We start from the raw sequence: 23966 nt of genomic DNA on the forward strand, positions 1-23966 counted from the left end.
CTTTCAGGAAAGATGGTCAATGTCCCCAAGACCCACCCTGCCACAAACTGGGGTATGTTCACATTTGGTGGCCTCGTGACTTGTCACTGCCACTCTGCCAAGGGGCCCCAAGCTGACTCTGAGCCTGCTGGACTGGGTGATTCTTGTCTGTGCAATGAGGATGTCACTTCCTCCTCCCAGTCAGGCTGGATTCATCACTGCCCTGCCAGGCCATCACCTGTAAGATTGGCCTGCCCACTCAGCTGTTTACCTTCACTCAGAGGCCCACTCCTACAGGTAGGTTTCTTTCTGGCAGCTGGTCAGTTTCACTTCCTGGTTGACACCCAGACAGCCCAAAACAACAACAAAGACTCATTCCTCTGAAGCCTGCCCTCCCTGAGTTCTTTCCTGACACCTTGCTGTGCACTCACTATAGGCGAGGAAAGTTCAACAGCTCCCTTCCCATTTTAGTGACAGAATCAAGTGGTGTTGGGCCACTGACATTGCCTCTTTATTAGGGAGGTTTAAAAAAACCCATCCACAAACATCTGCCGAGTTGTTCTGTGTGTCAGGTTTGATCCTGGTTGTTGGGGACACAAAGGCAAGTGAGTCATGAGCCTACCCTAAGGGAGCTCACAAACACTGCAAAGAACCCACAGAGAAGGCGAAGAGCCCAACCGAGGGAAACACTGGGGGCCTGGGAAGCACAGCTCGATCACCACCAGGCCGTCTTCTGAGGAGGGGATGGTTAGAGTGTGAAGGGTCTTCAGACAGGTCTGCAGGAGGTATAGTGTTGCCCCCCTGTCTTCTATGGACCTTTGGGTGCAGCACTGGGAACTGGGTTAAAGTCCAGGTCCAGCAGTGCACTGTCCAATACAGTAGCCTCTAGCCATGTGTGGCTTCCTAAATTTAAATTAATTTAAATCAAAAATTCAGCTTCTCAGTCACACTAATGGCTACTCTATTGGACTGTGCAGATATAGGACATTTCCATCATTACAGAGTCTTATCGGACAGCACTGGTAGAGGCTCACAGATCTGGATTCCAATACCAGCCCTTCCACCGACCAGTCAGGTGACCTTGAACACATGGCTCTACCTTTCTCTACCTCAGTTTTCTCATCTGTAAAATGGCATACTTTCCTCAAAGGCTGGTGTGAAGATACAATGAGCTAATGCATGTAGTGTTCTTAGAGCCACAGTGACCAGGTACGCAGTTAGTGCTCAATAAACGGTAGTTATTTTCATTATCATCACTAGCCCATAGCACCTAGGAGGCAGATATAATACCTCCTGTCACTGCCTCTCTCCTGGTGCTGCTAGCACCACAGGTGTCCAGCAAATGCCTATAAATTCCTTTTTCCCTAGCTGTTTCATCCAGGGGCCTGGCTGACACAAATCTGCCACCAGGGGGTTAGAGGCAAGAGTACTTACATCTGTAGAGATGGTTCCACACAGGGAAGAAGGCCATGTAGAGGGCCACATCCCCCACCGTCGGGTAGGACTTGAAGATAGAGATGATAGCAATCTGGATGAACATGAAGAAGATAGGGTGCTCCCTGTTGTAGGGCAGGGCAGACAGACAGACAGAGAAAGATCAGTCAGGAACCAGGCCCACCCCAGAGACTCCTGACCCCATCCCTCAAACCCAAAAATACTCTCCAGGGGACTTCAGGCTCTGCTGCCCATGAGACATGGGGCCAAGCCAAGTAGCAAAGCAGAAAACTATGGGGACCCAGCGATGCCCAGAGGTGGTAAGGAGGGCCCAGCAAACACAAGAGAAACAGCCCACAGAGACATTTCCCATCAACCCCCTCCTCTAGCTCCAGGCCTGCCCCCAGGAGCCACCGAGGAAGAAAACAAATGAAGTCAGCTTCTTTATGACTAGGCTTAAATGACTGCTTGTCAGAGTAATGAGGCAGCCTCCCTTGCCAGAGGCCCCTCTGACAACTGGACCCAGGACTTGAAGTGTCTCCTTGCTGATGTTTTTTTCTCTGACAATAGGGTCAGTGGGGTCTATGATGAGCTCCTTTCCAGAAAAACTGAGAGCTGCATGCAGCTTTTCAGCTCTTAAGGGCTGGAATTGGAATTCTTGTTACCTTAAACTAGTAACAGTGGCTACCATTTCCTGACCCTCACTCTGTCCTAGGTTCTGTGTTAGTCTCTCTTCTTGCATCATTGCATGAGATCCTCACTACACCCCAACTACCCCGCGAGGTAGGCAGTACTGTCATCTGCACTTTGCAGATGAGGCAATGAGGTTCAGAGAAGTGAGTTAGTAAGCAATGGAGTTGTTTGTCTCCAGAACTCCTAAGCACCGCCAATACTGTTCTGAGTGCCTAGCATGATCACAGCTCTGATCAGGGAGGCCGGACAGAGCTCAGTCTCCAGCGCTCCTCCGAGAGCGGACCAAGTGCTAAAGGGAAGCCAACAGGAAGAGGCCAGATCTACACCTTCCTCAGCTATACCTAAACAACATGCACATGACCTACTTCTGCACAGTACCTGGATGCCCAACTCATGAAGGTTTTCTTCATAGGTTAACGGCATTGTCTTGCAGGTCAAAGGTCAGGGTGACTCAATGGGTATAAATCTGAGATGTGAGAAAAATAGATACACACCCAAACACTCTAGCACTACTACACTGCAAACGCCTCAGAAATGCAGCATGGCAAAGGCACGCAGTCCTGTAGCCTCTAAGAAGGGTCCAGTTAACTAACTGAGCATCTTCCTAAAGACAATCTAAGTCATTTGCTTTGGGCTTTTCAGGTAGCTGGTAACAGCTGCAACACTTCTATGAAAAGGTCAGTGAAAACGAAGTGCCAATAAACATGGAGCCCAGAACCTCCTGCAACACTGCCTGGGGAGAGGTGGCCCAAAGGGCCGTGTTCCCACAAAGCTGGCACTGGAAGCAAACAGTGCAGGCACTGGAGAGTTAGAGGAACTTCATATCCAGGCACAGGAGGGAAGCAGAGGGGGAGGTCAGGTATCTTCATATCCTCTGTCCCCACAACTCTGAGGCCCTTGCCTGGGGAGGGAGGGGGTGTCACATGATGGTGGTGCTATTGTCTACACAGGAGCTATCTGTGGCCTTTCACATGCAGACACTGGAAACTGCTGGAAAGCTAGCTATACAGAGTGAGGAAAGATGCTGTGGGCTCCCTGCTTCTCTCAGCCCAGTGGCTAGGCCTGACCAGAACGAGGGCTGGGAATGTGGACCACAGACAGCCAGAGAGCTCAGCTGGGCAAGGCTGCCAAGGTTCTGGAGCCTGCCAGGCCAAGGAAAGATGATTTTCTGTCAGACGCCAGGCCAAGGCTGTGTCATCGGAAGAAAGCATCAGCTCCGAGCTTTTACAGAATGGGAACGAGGTGCACTGGTTCACTGGCCACAGAGAAAGGCAGAAAGGTTAGCGCAGAGAACTCGAGCTATTGAAATCTAAATCAAACTCTCTTCCAGCTTCCCTGGACCATCCAGGCATATCTGTACCTGTCAGGGCCTGTTTTCCCTTCTCAGAAGCAAGGATAATAGAACCATTTCCAGGGGCTACTACAAGTTATCTCTATCAGAAGCGTGGCATAGCGCAGAGGGCTAAGCATAGATTCTGGGGCCAGACAAACCTGGGTCTGAATCTCCACCTCCATTGCTTACTAGCTGTTTGACTTTGGGGAAATCATTCCACCTCTCTGAACATCAATTTCTTCAACTATAAAATGAGAGTGATGAGAGTAAAATAATGCCTACTGGAAGGGTTAGGTATGAATACATTTCAGGAAGCTTACAAAGTTGTCTGGGATGGAGCCAGGCTCAACACATGTTAGCTCTCTTATACTGCAGAAGAGAGCTCTACAGACAGCCCTTTTGAGGGAAATTGATCAGAAGATTAAACAGAGGGGCAGGTAGACAGCCTTCCAACTAACACATCCTGAGTCCCCTTGGGCAAACTGTCACTGGGCTGCTGACAGCGGACACCCAACAAGATCCACTTTTTCCAAAGACAGGCCCCAACTCCAACCGCTGCTCTTACCCAAAATAGTTTGAGTGGGCTCAGCAGCAGTGTGGGCACAAGTACCCCAAAGTGAGGCCAGGGGAAATATCAGCGTGCTCCAAAGCACCCTCCCTACAGCCTGCACTCATGTGTGACTCCGTTGCTGGCTATGGCCACTGGCACCTGAGGCAAGTGAGGGGCAGGGTTCCCTGGGCCAAGATGGCATAAACCTGACAGCAGATGCCCCCAGTTTGAAGGGCACCTGTAAAGCTACAAACGGCTCTGTGGACAAGGAAGCAGCAGGTCCAACCACTTACTTTAGCTTTATGGCTAAGGGGATGGTGTAGAAGAAGACGTTGATCTGAAACACACACACAAAGAAGAGGCTGAAGTGCTCAAACATCTCCGCAAAGAAGTACCAGAAAAGACCAATGTTTGGAGTGAGATCTGGAACAGAAAGTCTGGAATAAAGAAAACAAAAGGAGAGAAAAAAAGAGAGGGAAGTTATAAATCATCTGCTTTGATCTGATTTTCTCCCGAAGACTGTGGTCACTACGGGGCAGCCAAGGATGATCCCCCAGAGAGGCATGTGAGGGATGTGAGGGGCTCTCCAGTACCCTGGATACAGGTAACTAGCAAAAACAAGGGGAAGAGACACAGAGAATGGTAACCCATAATAAACATTAGCCGAGCCAAACTCTGACATGCCTCAAAGATCTGAAATGAGGCAGAGATTCACGCTAGAAATCAAAAGACCAGACCCTCTTTTACTGCCTAAGACATATACATTTAAAATTAGGAAATAGTACTGTAACAGGAAGAATGGGTTTAAATAAACAATATCTATTTGGGACTTTCCAAAGACTTGCCTCGAGGAACAAGCTCAAAGATTCTGCTCCTCCCCATTCTTGCTCCACATCCCCACAGCAAGAGCCAGAAGACTGAGCACCTGACACTGCAGTGAGACTTCTGGGGGCTTGAGGAACAAGCAGTAGGTTCTGGCTAGGATCTCAGACCTCATTTGAGAAAAAAGAGTTTAACTGGAAAACTTTTTGTCTAGCTGTATCAAATAAAGTTTGGCTACAATTCTGACATCTAAAAATTTACATTATTTTTTATTTAAAAAATATGGAGTTTAAACTGATGTCAATTCACAATTTAAAAAGGGAACAAACGGAGAAGGGAGAAACAGGCAATGGCTCATGGTCAGATTTCAGTGACCAATGCCTCCACCCAGGGCGAGTCTTTGCCTCCTGGTGTAACTACATTCCCTTTTCTGTGAAATGAAGTGAAGAACACAACCTATGGCCCAGCAGAAAACTAGGAAAAGCTTTTTACCAGACATTACGAACTCCTACCCAAGGCAGAGCATGAAGAGCTGAAAGTTACTTGGTCATTGTTATGCTCAGCCAAAATTTAACAGAAATTGGGGGTCCAGAATCAAAAAGGGGATCTGCCACTCCAGCTTCCTTCCCCACCCTGACAGGTCTGTCTATCACCCCACTGGGCTGTGAGTTCCCTGAGGCTTGCACAGTGACCATCCCCCTCAGCATACCACACAGAGAGCATCTAGAAATGTCTGCAGAATTCACACTGCAAACCCATTTCAATTTTCTCTAAAAGTTTGACACATGACAGGTGGCTTTATGTTAAAACTGTCAGAGACCCTCTTGCAGTAGAGGAATATATCCATTCCTGTTTGGGACTGAACCAAAACCTCTCAGGCAGCGGCTGGTAGGCACTTTGGATGTTCCTAGAGAGTGCTCTTTAATCTCACTAGTGCAAAGGTAGTCTCTAAACCAGTGGTTCTCAAAGTGTGTTCCCTGGACCAGCAGCATCAGCATCACCAGAAAACTTTTAGAAATGCAAATTCTTGGTCCGTACCCCACACTTTCTTAATCAAAAATTCAAGAGGTGGGGCCCAGCAATCTGGGTGTTAACAAGCCGTGCATGTGATTCTGATGCACACTAAAATTTGAGGACCACTGTGTCTAGATGCTTCCCTGTGGTCGCTGGCCCTGATTCCAGCTGGAGCTGTGAAAACAAAATTAGTTTCCAAAGTTTTCTAATGAGGTCATTACTTACATGAAGCCATATACTGCAGGGATGAAATCCCAGGAGCTAAGAAGGAAGAAGGAGAGGCAAACAATTACCACTAGGCTTCCCATGTACATCATGGCATACTCCCAAAAGAAGATCCAAAAGGCTTTGCTCTTCACTTTCACAGGTATGTACTGCCGCTAGGAGAGAAGGCAAAATGGTACATTTAGGGACGTCAAGATAGAGAGCAGTCATCAACTTAAACTTCAAGATCCCTCCTGCAAAACATAGGACGCAGAAAAGTTGAAAATCAAAGGACTGAAAAGATATGCTAGATAAACACTAACCAAAAGAAAACTAGTTTGGTTACACTGTTATCAGATAAAATAGAATTTAATGAAAAAAGTCTTGCAGAGATAAAGATGCTCCATAATGATAAAGAGTTCAATTCATCCAGAAGACATAACAGTTCTAAACTTGTATGTATCTAATAACACAGTCTCAAAATACATAAAACGAATATGAACAGAGCTACCAAGGAAAAAACAGACAAATCCATCATCTCTAGTAACTGACGGATCAAACAGGGAAAAATCAGCAACCAAGTAGGAAATACGAATAGCATACTTGATAAGTTTGATCTCATAAAATCTTATAAAACATAATATATGAAACAGTGCACCTAATAACTGGAGAATTCACATTCATTTTAAGTATTTTGGGGGCATTTATAAAAACTTACCACACATCTAAATCAGGTCATAAAGCAACATCAACAAACTTCAAGGAGTCTATATCATACAAACCCCATTCTCTGACCATAAGGCAATTTATCAAAATCACTAATAAAAAGATAACCTAAAAATACATTAAGAAAACTTTAAACCTTTTTCCAAATATGTCAGAAGCCTAATAAAAAATGATAATAGAAAATTTTGATGTTAGAAATTAATGGTTACAAAATACCTCATATCACTATTTGTGTAATGTAGATAAAAGAGTACTCTGAGGGAAAAATACAGCCTTATAAACTTATATTTGAAAAGAAGACTGAAAATAAATAAGCTAAACATCTGTTTTAAGATATTAGAACAACAGAATAAACCCCAAAAGAAGGAAGGAAATAATAAAAGAGGAGAATTTGTTGAAATGGAAAACAAAGTCACCATAACAGGAAGCAAAAAAGCCAAAAGCTGGCTCTTAGAAATGACTACAGAGATTGCTGAGTCTCTGAGAAGACTGGTCAAGAAAAAAGAGAAGGGGCCAGTCCCGTGGTGCAGTGGTTAAGGTCAGTGTGCTCTTCTTTGGTGGTCCGGTGTTCGTGGGTTCGGGTCCGGGGCACAGACCTACACCACTTGTCAGCCATACTGTGGCAGCCACCCACATGCAAAATAGAGGAAGACTGGCACAGATGTTAGCTCATGGCTAACCTTCCTCAAAGCCAAAAACAAGAGGAAGATTGGCAACAGACATTAGCTCAGGGTGACTCTTCCTCAGCAAAATAAGTAAGTAAGTAAATAAATAGAAAGAGAATAAATAATATTAAGAATATAAAAGGGGACATAACTAAGGAAGCATCAGGGTTAAGAAATACAATAAAAAACTTACGCCAATGTGTTTAAAAAACTGAGGTGAAATGGAAACATTCTATGAAAAATATAATTTAAATGATTCAATTAAAATGCCAGTGTCATAAAAAAAACAGTAAAAGGTGGAGATCAAAGGAGATGACAATGAAATATAATACATGATCCTTGACTGGATCCTGAACCCCACCTCTCCCCTAAAATGCTATAAAGGTCATGTATATATTGGGGAATTTGCATTTGGAGTGTATACATTAGATAATATTAATCTATGAAAGTTAAACTTCTTGGGTGTGCATTAATAGTATTGTGGTTATGTGGAAAATGCTCTATTTCTTAAGAGTTACCTGCTGACTATTTATGGTTGATATGTCTTATTGTCTGTAACTTCCTTGCAAATGAGTCAGGAAAAAAAAGAAAAAAATCTATATATCTACATAGATATTGGGCCAGCCCTAGTGGCCTAGTGGTTAAGTTCGGCATGCTCTGCTTTGGCAGCCTGGGTGCAGACCTACACCACTCTGTTAGTGGCCATGCTGTGCTGGTGGCCCACATACTAAAAAGTAGAAGAACACTGGCATGGATTTTGGCTCAGGGCGAATCTTCCTTAGCAAAAAAAAAGGTATCATTATATTAGTTTCTAACTTGTCTGAAAGTATGAAATAAAAAGTTAGGGGGAAAAAACTAATTCAAGAAGAAATAGAAAATTTGAATGGTCCTGTAATCATTTAAGAAATCAAATTAGTAATGAAAACTTTTCCCATAAAGAAAAGAGCAGGCCCAGCCAGTTTTACAGGAAAGTTCTACCAACATTTAAGAAGCAGGTGAGTCTAATCTTACATTAACTCTTACACAGCAAATATTATAAGCTTGATACCAAAACCACTTACCAACACAAATACAAAAATGAAAAATGAAATATTATCTAATATAATTCAGCAACACAAGATCATGATAAAGTTGGGTTATGACCAGCTTGGGTTTATTCCAAAAATTCAAGGTTAGTTCAACATAAGAAAAGCTATTATATATGTATCATAAACAGCTTAAAGAAATCATTAGTTTCTAGATGTATGCAGCAACTAGTCATGATAAAAACAACAAACAATAAAAGAATTCAGTGAAGTAGCAGGATATAAAATTAATATACAAATAGTCTTCAGATGCACAAATAGGAAACAATTAGAGGACACAATGGTACAGAAAACCACACTGACAATAACACCAAGGAAAATAAAACTTAGAAGTAAATTTAACAGGAAATGTGTATAATCTATTAAAGGAAATTTTAAAACACTCCTGAAAGACACTAAAGTAGACTTGGACAAATGGATAGATATCCTCTGTTCTTGTTTAGGATGATTCAGCATTATACAGACGTCAGTTGCTAAATTAATTTATGAATTCAATGCAATAATGCAATCTAATTACAATGCAAGCTATTTTATGGAATTATACAAGATGACATTAAAGTTCATAAGGAAAAACAAAGCTGAAAGAATAGCTAGGAAAGCAGTGATAAGGAAAGATCATGAAGGGGAGACTGGCACTATCTGACGTTGAAATATACTATAAAACCCCTATAATTAGAACAATACAATACTGGCACATAAACAGACAAGTAGACTTCTGGAATAAAACAGAAAGTCCACCATTGGACCAGAATCCTTACGGAAATTTGGTGCATGACAAAGGTGGCACATCACTAGGCTAAAGAGGGCTTTTTAATAAATGGTGCCGGGCAGCTAGGTAACCATTTGGAAAAAGAAAAAATCAGATCTATGTCTCACACCATTCATAAGGAATTAAACCCCAAATGAATTAGAGATATAAATATTTTTTTAAATGAAACCATGAAGTACTAGAAAAAAAATAGTAAATTCCTCTTTAACTTTGAATGTAGGGAAAAGCTCAAAATCCAGAAGCATTAAAAGAAAAGACTGATTAAATTTGATTACATAAAAACAAAAAGTTTTGCATAACAAAAAACCTATAAATAAAACGAAAATATATGTCCACACAAAAACTTGTATGCAAATGTTCTCAGCAGCATTATTCATAATAACCAAAGAGCTGAAACAACCTAAATACCTATCAATTGGTGAAAGGATAAATGAAATATGGTATATCCATACAATGGAATATTATTTGGCAATAAAAAAGAATACAGTACTAACACATGCTACAACATGGATGAACCTTGAAAACATCATGCTAAGTGAAAGAAGCATGGGTATTATAACAATAAGCATACCTAACACCCTTGGTTTCTAAATAGCATTCTCCAATAAAAGGAACCAGGAGTCCTTGAAGAAGTATTTGATTCCCGGGATGGGGCATGGAAAATACAAGATGAGCCTGAAATATCTTGTGGTACCAGAAAGAAAGAAAAGGCTCAAAACAGATGGGGCTTGTCAAAAGAACACAGGAGCCAATCAGAAGGAGCTCCTAACGGTCAAAGCCATAAAAGTTTGAGTAATACGCTAATAATAACATGGGATTCTTTTTAGGTGAAATCCACATAACATATACTTAACTATTTTAAAGTGTGCAATTCAGTGAACCATTCTGGTCATGTATAACTCATAGGTTCTTTAACAGTTGTCTTGAAAGAAGTTTGAGGTAGATGACGGTTAGCGCCTCCAATACAATCTCGCCGCAAAGAAAGCAAGTTCCAGACCACATTCTGGCACACTTAGTGACGTTTATTAAACAAATATTCATCAGCAAGCAGCACAAAACAGTTCACACAAACTATTCTAGAGCTTGATTAAGTTCCAGCTCTCTCCTTTTAGCTGTTCCAGTCACTACTTGCAAGAAAGGTTCACTCAAGGGAGAAGTGACAATATCCGAAAGGCAATGTTCTCTTGCCCTTGGAGTCACGTCAGGCAACCAGAAATCCTCCTAACTGAAGGCTAGACCAAGGATCAGTTAGAAATTAAGCCTTAGGCACCATCTCCAAGGGAAAAAGTTACAGGCCTTCCTAGATTCTTATTTCCTCTTCATGAAGTATGGGAAGAGTCTCTAAACTATTTTAGTCAATTCCACTTCTTTTGGATACTTCAGTTTCACCAATGAGAGCCTACTTCTAATATTCATTTTGTCATAAGACGCTAATCTCACCAATAAAAATCCAATCTGCTTCTGACATTCACTATGCTAAACAGCAAAGGCATGGATCAAGCTATACAGAGCTGAAGCAGAGATGGTAGCCATCTATGGAGTATGGCCTTTCTGATATAAAGCTAGGTGACCACCATGGAGTGTGGCCACTTCATTACAGTACTCACTGCCCCTTGAGTTGAGGCTGAAACTAACTGACACATATATAATATCAGATAGTCTATGCAGAAGTATTTTAAAATAAATTATAGACATCATAACTCCCTGGTAAAGACTTTAAGGAGAATAGGTCAGTCAAGAGATTGAGATTAGAGATAACATTACTGCTAACAGATATGAGGGGAAAGGAACCTGATCAACCCTATGGCTCCTCTCTAAACTTGCACCCACATAGCTCTACTCTTACCTCTCTTTAAAACTGTGCTGTCCCCTAGCCACATGTGGCTATTTAAATTAATGGAAATTAATTAAAATACAAAATTCAGTTCCTCAGTCTCACTAGCACACTTCAAGTTCTCAATAGCCACATGTGGCTTGTGACTACTGTATTGATAATATACAGATATAGAACATTTCCATCAACACAAAAAGTTCTATTGACAATGCTGCTCTAAAAGAACAAAGTTTCAAGAGAATAGTACATTTCTGGGGATGGAAAATAATTCAACAAAGAGGAGGCACCCCACAGATAAATTCAAAGAGGAAGGCACTTAGGTTCTGAGTTCCCTTCTAGAGTTCTACCTGCCTTTGATCATGTTGATCTCTCCTTCCTGAAAAATACTGCCATCTAGCATGGAAGGAAGGGGGGGAGGGAGGGAGGGGAGGCAGGGAACCACAGCCTAGGGGAGGAGAAAGAAAAACCTTGAAAGTAACCAGTCTGTTTTGTTTTGTTTTCCCCTTCCTCCTGACTAATGATATTTAAAAAGAAACTCGGGGAGAAATGAAAAAGACAGGCATGAAGCACTGAATCAGGCCGACTGTTCAAAGCAGCTCTCTTAGGAGTGTCCTAAGCACACCAGGAGATGAGGCTTCACTCTTCCCAAATCACTTCAGCAGAGCCAGCCCGGTGGCCCACTGGTTAAGGTTCTGAGGGCTCCACTTCAGCAGCCCGCGTTTGCGGGTTCAGACAGATCCCGGGTGCAGACCTACTCCACTTGTCAGCCATGCTGTGGAGGCATCCCACATACAAAGTAGAGGAAGATTGGCAACGGACGTTAGTTCAGGGACAATCTTCCTCAAACACAGACACACACAAAATCCCATTAGCAGCCCCCAAGTTTTGGTTTGCTACCATGTTCTTGGAGCTTTATTGGACCAAAATAGTGTTTCTGTCAAAGTTTGAGTGGAAAATGACTTTTTCTTTTCCCTGGCAAATTTGTGGTTATAAAATGTGACTAAATTTTAGTATAATTTTTGTTTTTAAGAATTGGTCTTGGAGTCAGGTTTGCTTTTGGAAACAGAGCTCTGAAAATATAACGTGGAATATTTACTGAGTCTACCTATAAAAACCAGACTTGCACTGAATCTTTCAGGACTACTCCTGTTACATAAAGTGAGGCACGCTTGAAATTGTTAAAAAAAAAGAAACTCAAGCAATCCTTTGATGGCTTGTTTATTTACAAACCCTAGAGCCAAACTTAATCTAGAAGTCCATATTGCAAATTTCCCAGTGAACAGATAAGTATTCATTTTATCTACCTCTTTTACTCAATAGCAAATGCTGACTTAAAATTAAAAGTATGTAAGTAGAAGAGCTGGAAGAATGGTGCCTTAAACATTTTGATCAATTCTTTAAGCTTTTTTTTGTAAAATAAAATACAGAAAATGACATAAGACAAATATGTAGCTTAGTGAATGGTTATAAGGCAAATATCCTTATAATCACTACCTGGGACAAAAGAAAGGAATTTCCAGCAACTCCCCAAGTCTCTCTCTCTGCCCTATCCCAACCACAATCCCCTTTTCCCTCCAAAGTAACCATTTATCCTGGCTTTTATGGCAATCACTTCCTTGCATTTCTCCATGGTTTCCCACCTAAATGTGCAGCCCATTAGACCATAGTTTAAGTCTTGACAATTAAAAAAAAATTTGATTCAACTTTCTCCACCCTACCCTACTCCCACCCATCATGGCTTTTTTTCCCCTTACAATTAATCTGTTGAAGAACTCGACAGTATTTAACTTACAGAACCTCCCACAATCGGGTTTTGCTAATTATATCCTTTGTCTTCAATATTTCTTGCAAATTGGCAGTTGGATTCAGAGGCTGCAATTTTGGATTTGGTCCCTTTGGCAAAACTTTGGAGGCAGTGTGTTCTTTCATCAGGAGGCATGATTTTTGTTTGTTTTTGAAATTAGTTGCTATTACTGCTCACTGCCTAGATCAACTGGGGTTGCAAAATGATGCTATCCTATCATTTTGTTTTCATTCGTAAACTGGAATAATTTTATAAAGAGATGCTTCCCCTCATCTACCATATGGTTATCTAGTGGTGCGGGAAAGGCAGGACAAATGCTTAATTTTTTCCTTTTATTTATCCAGTTTTCAAGATAACGAATTGGTTCCCTGTCAATTCTCGTAATTTGAACAATTACGTTTCTTTTTAAATATCATTATGAATGCTGAGACTTAAATATATTTATAGGTTTCAATCCACTGCAATTCTTACTCTAATGAAGCTCTAACTGTCCATCTTTGGTCAGTGGGAGCCTCTTCAAGTTGGATCCTGAGTCCTTTTGAGATGACCCTAGTAGCCTTTGATAACTTCCTTGTCATCTGGTGTCACAATGTTCCAGGATCATCCTATACATTTCCTGCCCTAAACCTAGCATCAGCCATTTCTCTAAGAAACCTCAGTTTCTTTCAATGGGTAAATGATATTTTAAGATCACAGCCTGGGCCCCAAGGATGCTCTCTGATACTGGGTTGGTCAAAGTTTCTAGATCTTTTAGTGGACATAAACAGAAACACACATACATACATATTCAAATACCTATAGGGGCCAGGCAGGTAACAAATGAGTAATGTGTGATAGAGATGAAGCACAGGGATTGTGGTAAACCGAAGAGGGTATGCCCTGTCTAAAGGAGCCAGATCTTCCAATTTTTCAAAAGAAGCCAGAAATATAAATTTTTAACATGAATTTTCAAACTGTTGACAACTAATTTAATAGAATTAAACACTAGGGTCAAATAAATCACATCTGTTGGCCAGATGTCGTCCATGGGCTATGTGTACTCTCAATTGGAAAAATTTAACCAGTAGTTTATAAACCTGAAGTCACATCATTGCTAATATACAAAAATATTTAGGGAAATAGAATTCTCAGACTGCTTCAGGAAAAGCCAAACTATAGTAAGGAAGGAGAGCAATGTATAATTATTTCCCTCCCCCCAACTCTCTAAAATACTAGGGAGAAAAGCATTTTCTATATAGAAACCATCTTCTTTCTAGGACAGGGTGTGAAAAGGAAAAAGTTATCAGAATAAACTCTTAAAGAAACTCTTTCAATAAAGGCTTAAAGAAAGAAACTCTCTCAATAAAGGGTTAAAGAAAGAAACTCTTAACAAAAGTTTTTATACCTAAGTTCTTGGAGTCTCAGGATGAGACCCATTGCAAATGCATATCATGCCCTTATCCTCATTTTTACCTGTTCTAAAATGAAAGGAAGCTAACAGCATTTCCGCCTCTGCCTTGGCCCCCTCCTGGAAACAGCAGAGACAACAGAATGCAGCTGGGGAAAGAAAAAGATGTGAAAATTCTAAATAAGGCCCCAAGGAAGGTGTGGGGAAGGCCCAGTTATCAAGAAAGACCGAGTTGGATTTGGCTCCTTTGGGGCAAGCTAGTATCATGTGACTTGCCCCAAGCTCCAGAAAGTATAGAAATTACAGGGTTAACCTTTTCAGTTCAAAGACAAGAGAAGGTCAGATTGGACCAAAACAAACACCAGAAGAGCACTAACAAGGTATTTTCCCCCGGTTTCTGTTACTGTCTTTCAAAGAAAATAAGGACCTCAAACCATCTAAAGGGCTCCAAGCCTTTAGGAATCCCAAGCAAAAGGAAGGAGGAAACTAGAAACTTCCCTGGCAGCACCACGAGCCTCCCTCCACCAGCCTCATAGCTTCAGCCTCAAGGTCCTGTGCACTTGGGGTATTCTTCACTGTAGCCTCATGGTCTTGTGCATGTTAGGGCTATTTTATTCTGCATGTTATCAGATCATAACATTTTAAGCTTCTTTCTAATTAAGAGTAAAGTTGGGGGAGGGGACCAGATGGGCTCAAACTACCGTTCTCATAAGTGACTCACCAGGGAGCCAGATGCAGCATGCCCTGCCTTTGATCCTGAAGCCTTCCTGTGTCTCATGTAGGAAAGAGAAAAACAGCTTTGCCTCTGGCACTGATCAGACAGTAGCTTGTCCACCACCTGCCTTTTATACCCTCTAGAAATTCCACCACAGGCAGGTTTGTAACGTCAGAGGAGGAAGTACGAACTAACTTTTAAGTTCCTCTGACTCTAGAAAATGAATTATTTTATTTTCCCCTCAAGACTCCACGTACCTCCAGACTTGTGACCATATCCTTTCTATGAACATTTGAATACTAACAACCACAGCTAGTATCTACTGAGCTCTTTTCATAGTCTGTTCTAAATACTTGACATATATTAACTCTTTGCAGTAGCTATTGTCTTATCCCCATTTTATTTATTTTTTTTTTGAGGAAGATTAGCCCTGAGCTAACATCTGCCAATCCTCCTCTTTTTTCTGAGAAAGACTGGCCCTGAGCTAACATCTGTGCCTATCTTCCTCTACTTTTATATGTGGGACGCCTACCACAGCATGGCTTGCCACGTGGTGCCATGTCCGCACCCGGGATCCGAACCAGCGAATACCCTGGGCTGCCGAAGCAGAATATGTGCACTTAACCGCTAAACCACCAGGCCGTCCCCTCTTATCCCCATTTTAAAGATGAGGAAATTGAGGCATAGAGAAGTTAAGTAGTCATTTGCCCAGGGTCACAAAGCTAATAACTAGCCAAGCCAAGACAACTTCAGAGCCTATATTCTATTTCCTTTCTTTTTATTATAAAATTTTTCAAACACACAGAAAAGTTGAAAGAATAATACAATAATCAACCATAGATTTCTTGCCTAGAATAAATGTTAACACTTTCCCATATTTTTTATCTGTTTGTATAAATTTTCCTGTGTGCATAAACTTTCTACATATGATGACACTTCTCCCCAAAACACTTCCATGTGCAACAACTAAAAATAAAGACATTCTCCTATATACGATGATACTATTATCACATCCAAGAACTTAATTCTCTATCATCTTCTAATATGGAATCTATCTTCGAAACATTCTAAATCTCTCCTAAACATCCTTTATAGCTGTTTTTTCCAAACCAGAATCCAATCAAGCTTCACTCATTCCATTAGGTTATTATGTCTCTTTAGCTTAGAACAGTCCCTCCACTTTTTCTTTTTCATGACTTTTTAAAGAGAACCAGACCAGCTGTCATATAGACCGTCCTACCTCCTGGTTGTTTTATTGTTTCCTCATGGTGTCATTTATCTCGTTCCTTTGCTCCTGTACTTCCTAATAACTGGAAGTCAGACCCAAAGCTTAATTAAGGTCAACATTTTGGGTAAGATTACTCTGGAGTTGATGTGTACTTTGCACTGCGTCATCATCATGTCAGACTGCTCCACTGCAAGTTGTGCTGAGTTGGATTACTTGGTTAAGGTGGTGACTGCCAGAGCACTCCTTTGTAAAGACAGACTTTCCCGGGGCCGGCCTGGTGGTGCAGCAGTTAAGTTCGCAGGTTCTGCTTCTCGGCGGCCCGGGGTTTGCTGGTTGGGATCCCGGGTATGGACATGGCACCACTTGGCATGCCATGCTGTGGTAGCGTCCCACATATAAAAGTAGAGGAAGATGGGCACAGATGTTAGCTCAGGGCCAGGCTTACTCAGCAAAAAGAGGAGGACTGGCAGTAGGTAGCTCAGGGCTAATCTTCCTCAAAAAAAAAAAAGACAGACTTCCCTTTGCTATTAGCAAAGAATTTAGAGGTGGGAGGAGGGGTAATATTTTGGCACCATGCAAATGCAAATATCCTGTTCTTTCAAAACCTTTCACCTAATGATTTTAGCATCCATTCATGATCTTTGCTAGATATAATAATTTCACTGGTGATTTGCTATTCTGTCACTCCTTCTACATTTATAAGCTGGCATTTTTCTGTAAAAAAGAGCTTTCCTTCTTCACCTATGGAAGAAGTCTGGCTCCTTTTTAAAAGGCAGGGTGATAGCTTAGTTCTTTCCTTTTAATTATTGAGTTTTCAGAGTAAGAAATTGGTAACAAAGCCATCTAATGATAGCATATGTATTTTTTTTCTCTCCTCACCCCTTTTCTGAGCATCACTATGGACACATGGATTATTTATTCAGTGTTTTCTAATTACTTGTAGTCGTTATGCTTTTGATGCTCAGAATGTCCTCAATTTAGCCAACAGGGGCCCCTCTGGGCTGGTTCCATTGTTCTTTTGACATAGTACCATTAGTCTTCGAGGACTGCTTTGTTTCCATCTTAACAAGACATCCCGGTCAAGCCTGTGCTCTTCTGTACTGCACTATACAGCCTTTCCTAGAGGGAAGAATGTGCCCACGGAGGGCTCGAAAAAACTCTGAGGAAAATATAATGTCAAGAGCAGATGTATCACTTCCTTGTGGTTATCAAATCCATTTTGATTTAGGGGTTCAAAGGATTTTTAAGATTTTCAGGTCCAGCTACCTGTGCTGATGCTTACAGCTTTGCTAAGACTCCCCAACAAATGGCCATTCGGCCAGCAGGCTAAACAGTGTGAATCACAGGGAACTTACCTCACTCCCATGCTGTCACAGAACTGCCTTAGACTGAGCTGCTTGTATCTCCCACCACTAGTTCTCGCTTCTCTCCTTGGAGCCCACAGATCTCTGAGAAACTCAGCCCTAAAGGATAATTTCCTTTTCTGTTCCCTCTCTCATATTTACACAGGTGGGTTTATTTCCTGGATGGGACTAGACTGATTTTCCAAATGCCCTACCATGACTCACAAGACCCTACTGCCTTTCAGGCCACTTCATATACTTACATAAAAACACACAAATACAGTATGGGCTGGGATTTTAATTTCTTTTTTTTAAATTAAAAAAAAAATTTTTTTTTTATTTTTACCTTTTTGCTGAGGAAGATAAGCCCTGAACTAACATCTGCTGGCAATCGTCCTCTTTTTTTTTTTTTCGCTCGAGGAAGATTAGCCCTGAGCTAACATCCATGTCCATCTTCCTCGACTTTATATGTGGGTCACCTGCCACAGTATGGCTGACGAGTGGTTTACGTCCGCACCTGGGATCTGAACCGGTGAACTCAGACTACTGAAGAAGAGCACGCCAAACTTAACCACTACTCCAGGGGGCCGGCCCTTGGGATTTTAATTTCTATATAAACAAGATCCTTAAGTTCATCTCGAACTCTTCCCAGTCCTGTTCCCCACATATAGATAACTGCCAAGCACAGCCTATTCTACCTCCTGGAATTCTGAATCTAGTCTCTCCTCTCTCCATTTCCCCTGACACTGGTTTGGGCTCCCACTCAACCCCTCTGACTCGATCTAATATGATGGTCTAACCTTTCCCCACCTTAGCTCCTCCTCACTCTGATCCACCCCACAGGCTGCCGCCAGAGCAGTCCTCCTGCTCAACAACCTTCAATTGCTTTACAGCTGCAGAGTCCAGCATGGTGCCAAGCACACTGGAGGTGCTCAGTAATTACTGGTAGAGGGAGGGACTGACTAAAACAACTGGCTAAGCTGCTTGATTTCATGACTCAGTTGTACTGCCCACTGTCATCAGGAGGAAATTTCTTGAGTTTTAAACAAAAGCTATTTTACAAAAAGCAGTATTTAGAAATGAGCTTCACAAAACATTTTTAAATTTGTGGTTACTTCATGTGTATCAATAAATATATTTTAATAGTATTTATTTGATAAATAACTGCACAAAACACTCTGGTTGCATACATTCTCCCTAGTGCTCAGACTTTCAAGGAATAAACTGTAAATATGAAGTAAGAAAGAAAAAACAAACAGCATATTGTTATGTGGAAAAATGCTTAGATTCATCAAGAATCTGGAAAGAAAATCAAAGCAAAATAACTTCACGGTATGATGATACATTTATTAAACAAGCAATCAGAAATCAAATTTGAAAAGCCAGTGTTGGCAGCCTGGGAGGAAGTTCACTTCGCTTTAGACACTGATGATGGCACTGCAAATTGGCTCAGGCTTCTGGTGAACAATCGGGTCTTGCATAACAACTATAAAACTTCTCACACCTTTGGGTTCAATGATTCACAAGGAGGAATATACCTTAAGGAAGTAACTCTTTAAAGAAAAACAAATTTCTACACTATTTATATTAGTGACAACTAGGGCATATCTCAAATACCCTAAATAGGAGAAAGACCAAGCTAACCATTTATTACTGTGTATATCAACACCAAGATATATTACAAAGTCACTGAAAATGACAAGCACGTGACCTATTTCAATAAATGGAGGTATACACTTGGTTTGAGCAACAGGGTCTATAATTAAGAACAAGAGCTCTGAAATCAGACATTTCTTGGTTTGAATCCTGGCACTGCCACCTGTACGCTGTCAAGAAATGTTTCTCTTCTAAGAATGGATTTACCACGTGGCAGTTTTTTGCTCTTGAAGAGATGTATGTATTTTTATTTGAGTAGAAAAGAGAGATGGTTAGAGACCAGGCTCTTGCATCAGACTGCCTGAGTTCAGATCTCAGCCCTGTCACTTGCTGGCCCTGTGACCTTCGGCAAGTGACTAAACCACTTAACATTCCAGCTGCAATTCATGTGTCTAAGATGGCTAATATTAGACTGATACATGGCTAATAATATGACCCACCCCATAAGGTTCTTACGAGGTTGAAATGAGGTGATGCCTGTAGAGTGCTTAGCATTGTGCCTGACATGTAGTAAGTTCTCAGTAAATGTCACCAATTTGTATCCTTCAATTAATATTTATTAATCACCCACTATGGTCCAAGCATTGTATCAGGTGCACCCAGGACATTTAATCCCTACAAGAATCTTACAAAGTGAATGTTATTATACAGAAAATTTAAAAAAATAGGCTCAGGGTTGGGGGAGGTGTCTATGTATATTAGGTGTGAAAAAGAGAATGCAAGATGGTTGGTAGTTCCCAACTACAAATATGTAAAATGAAATACACTTATACATTTGCAATGATATGCACAATTAGAACTTAACGATCATTAAGTCCATTTTGTTTAAAGTTAGTCAAGTTTCTTTGTTTGTGTTTTTAATTAGAAGCAAGCAAGTATGAGTTGGGGACCCAGTGCCATTGCTTTTATTAACCCGTGCCCTTCCTTCCCCCAAGCAGGGACCATGCCTGGTTTTAAATGTCACTTGAGTGCTGGCTTACCTGAGAGCAAGTGCTTACCTGGAGGAGATAGAGGAGTCCTGGGACAAACAAGGTGAGTGGGTACAGAGACTGGTATGTTGCTAAGGCAAGAAAAATAGCACTGAGGAAGGCACTACCTGTAAAAAGAAATAAATGTATGGAATAATCCAGCCTCATCAATCAGGATTAGACTCAGCAAGTCCCCAAAACAAGAAACTTTCCAGAACTGCTCAAACAATCACCTGCCAAATGTCTACCAGTACACAAGGTGCTAAGCAAATGCACACAGAGTGAGAGCTTCTTGGCTTGATTTCTAATGAAAGGAAAGCAAGGAAGTCAAAACCATTTACTTTTGGCAACCTGAGACACTCCAGGTATATTTCTTGAAAAACTTTCAGACATGGAAAGATTTTTCAAAACTTCAGCCCAAAGATGAATAAAGGGATCAAGTCTATTGGCATCCAGGCCTATTTAACTTATTAATTGATATAGCCTACAAGTTATTGCTTATGCTATTCAGAGCTGTGAAACTTATCCCTTTGCATGTTGCCACACTCCATCACTATTTTTATAACATTCCTTCCCTAGGTACTCTTTAGGTTATATATTTATTATTTTTTTCAAATTAAAGCATATTAATTTTTATTAATAATGCATGTCCCCATTCTTTATATAAAATTGACCACTACAGAATCATTAAACATGATGTTATAAAGAATTTGCAATGACGTTGAAAGATGCTTATAGCATCCTATTAAGTGAAGGTTATAAAAGACATATATACTATGATCCATTTAAAAATATATGCAAACACATTTCTTAAAAAAGACTAAAAGGTTAGGCCAGAAAATTCACAGTGGTTATCTCTGGGTGGTGAGATTATGGATGATTTTTCATTTTTGCTTCTCTGTATTTTCTAAACTTTCTATAGTGAACATGGTTTGTTTTCATCATAAAAAAAAACCTGATTTATATTTTTTAAAAAATAGCCACTCCCCCAGAGCAATCAGGCAAGAAAAAGGAATAAAAGGAATCCAAATAGGGAGGGAAGAAGTGAAACTCTCGCTGTTTGCAGACGACATGATCTTATATATAGAAAACCCCAAAGAATCCATCGGAAAACTGTTAGAAGTAATCAACAACTACAGCAAAGTGGCAGGGTATAAAATCAACTTGCATAAATCAGTAGCATTTCTATACTCCAGTAATGAACCAACAGAAAAAGAACTCAAGAATACAATACCATTCACAATCACAACAAAAAGAATAAAATACCTTGGGGTAAATTTAACTAAGGAAGTGAAGGACCTATATAATGAAAATTACAAGGCCTTTCTGAGAGAATTGGATGATGACATAAGGAGATGGAAAGACATTCCATGTACATGGATTGGAAGAATAAACATAGTTAAAATGTCCATTCTACCTAAAGCAATCTACAGATTCAACGCCATCCCAATCAGAATCTCAATGACATTCTTTACAGAATTAGAACAAAGAATCCTAAAATTCATATGGGGCAACAAAAGACCCCGAATTGCTAAAGCAATCCTGAGAAAAAAGAACAAAACGGGAGGCATCACAATCCCTGACTTCAAAACATACTACAAAGCTACAGTAATCAAAACAGCATGGTACTGGTACAAAAACAGGTGCACAGATCAATGGAACAAAATTGAAAGCCCAGAAATAAAACCACACATCTATGGACAGCTTATCTTTGACAAAGGAGCTGAGGGCATACAATGGAGAAAAGAAAGTCTTTTCAACAAATGGTGCTGGGAAAACTGGAAAGCCACATGTAAAAGAATGAAAATTGACCATTCTTTTTCACCATTCACCAAAATAAACTCAAAATGGATTAAAGACCTAAAGGTGAGACCTGAAACCATAAGGCTTCTAGAAGAAAACGTAGGCAGTACACTCTTTGACATCAGTATTAAAAGGATCTTTTCGGACACCATGCCTTCTCAGAGAAGGGAAACAATAGAAAGAATAAACAAATGGGACTTCATCAGATTAAAGAGCTTTTTCAAGGCAAATGAAAACAGGATTGAAACAAAAAAACAACCCACTAACTGGGAAAAAATATTTGCAAGTCATATATCTGACAAAGGCTTAATATCCTTAATATATAAAGAACTCTCGCAACTCAATCACAAAACATCAAACAACCCAATCAAAAAATGGGCTGGAGACATGAACAGACATTTCTCCAAAGAAGATATACTGATGGCCAATAGGCACATGAAAAGATGCTCATCGTCGCTGATCATCAGGGAAATGCAAATCAAAACTACACTAAGATATCACCTTACACCCGTTAGAATGACAAAAATATCTAAAACTAATAGCAACAAATGTTGGAGAGGTTGCGGAGAAAAAGGAACCCTCATACACTGCTGGTGGGAATGCAAACTGGTGCAGCCACTATGGAAAACAGTATGGAGATTCCTCAAAAAACTAAAAATAGAACTACCATACGATCCAGCCATCCCACTACTGGGTATTTATCCAAAGAGCCTGAAGTCAGCAATCCCAAAAGTCCTGTGCACCCCAATGTTTATTGCAGCACTGTTTACAATAGCCAAGACGTGCAAGCAACCTAAGTGCCCATCAACAGATGAATGGATAAAGAAGATGTGGTACATATATACAATGGAATACTACTCAGCTGCAAAACAGAACAAAATCATTCCATTTGCAATAACATGGATGGACCTTGAGAGAATTATGTTAAGTGAAATAAGCCAGCAAGAGAAAGATAATCTGTGTATGACTCCACTCATATGAGGAATTTAAAACTATGGACCAAGAACAGTTTAGTGGATACCAGGCGAAAGGTGGGGTGGGGGGTGGGCACAAAGGGTGAAGTGGTGCACCTACAACATGACTGACAAACATTAATGTACAATTGAAATTTCACAAGATTGTAACCTATCAATAATTCAATAAAAAAAAAAACTGAAAAAAAAAAATAGCCACTCCCTTTCAAATGGCATAAGACAATGAAGTAACCTAAAAGCAAGTACCTTAAAAGCAAGGCTAGAGAACCCTAGTTTACAACAGAGGTTTCAAAGTGGCCCAGAATTAGGGTGCAATTGATGATCCAAGGCGGGTGTCTTACAACGGTAGTGTTTCATAAAATGGCAGTACCCATGGTCACTCTTATTAATGTGGGGTCAACTGTTTACCAAAAATAACAGACATCCTCTCAATAATGTTTCATAAAAGGAGGAACTAGTCACTCCACTCAGTCCAAGGAATTTTACCCTCTCCCAGCTCAGCTCCAGAGACAACAGAAGGAGATGTTCCATAGGATCACTTGCCCACCAAAATGGTCTATATACTTGAAACATCTAAGAGCCTTCTTAGAAGAAGGAGGGTCATGAATATGACTACTTCATAGGACATGGAGTGGAACGGAAAGAACTTTGAGTGTTCCATCCCTCAAACCAAGGAAACTCACCAGCTAGGAATAATTCATGGTTGAAAGAAAGTGGAAAGAAGGCAGAGAAAGGAGGAAGCTGGAAGTAAAAGACCAAGGACAGAATTCTATGGGGTGGGCTGTCTTGCCATGTTGATTACTACCAGGCATGATGTCCTATAGCCAGGGTACTTGTAAACATGACTGAGCAGGGACAGGGTCATGCCAAGCCAAGCTGATCCACCAGCAGAGGCCCCCACACACCTGCTGAGCTGCAGACACCTATAACCAGAACCAGGTCAACTCTGAGATAGGGAGATGGCAGTGGTGGGAAAGCAG

At 40.8% G+C, this 23966-nt stretch overlaps 1 protein-coding gene across 6 annotated transcripts in view; it reads right to left on the bottom strand.

Moving 5' to 3' along the window:
• Positions 1–23966, bottom strand: part of PIGU (phosphatidylinositol glycan anchor biosynthesis class U) — a 114902-nt gene that overhangs the window by 17755 nt on the left and 73181 nt on the right. For all 6 annotated transcript variants that reach the window (XM_070247370.1, XM_070247371.1, XM_070247369.1 and 3 more), the window contains 4 exons: positions 20240–20337; positions 6051–6205; positions 4283–4426; positions 1414–1538 (listed from right to left, as the gene is read on the bottom strand). In XM_070247370.1, the coding sequence (XP_070103471.1) occupies positions 1414–1538; positions 4283–4426; positions 6051–6205; positions 20240–20337 (522 nt within the window). The remainder of the gene's footprint in view (positions 1–1413; positions 1539–4282; positions 4427–6050; positions 6206–20239; positions 20338–23966) is intronic.

The sequence above is a fragment of the Equus caballus genome, chromosome 22, assembly GCF_041296265.1.
Source record: "Equus caballus isolate H_3958 breed thoroughbred chromosome 22, TB-T2T, whole genome shotgun sequence".
Taxonomy (NCBI): domain Eukaryota; kingdom Metazoa; phylum Chordata; class Mammalia; order Perissodactyla; family Equidae; genus Equus; species Equus caballus.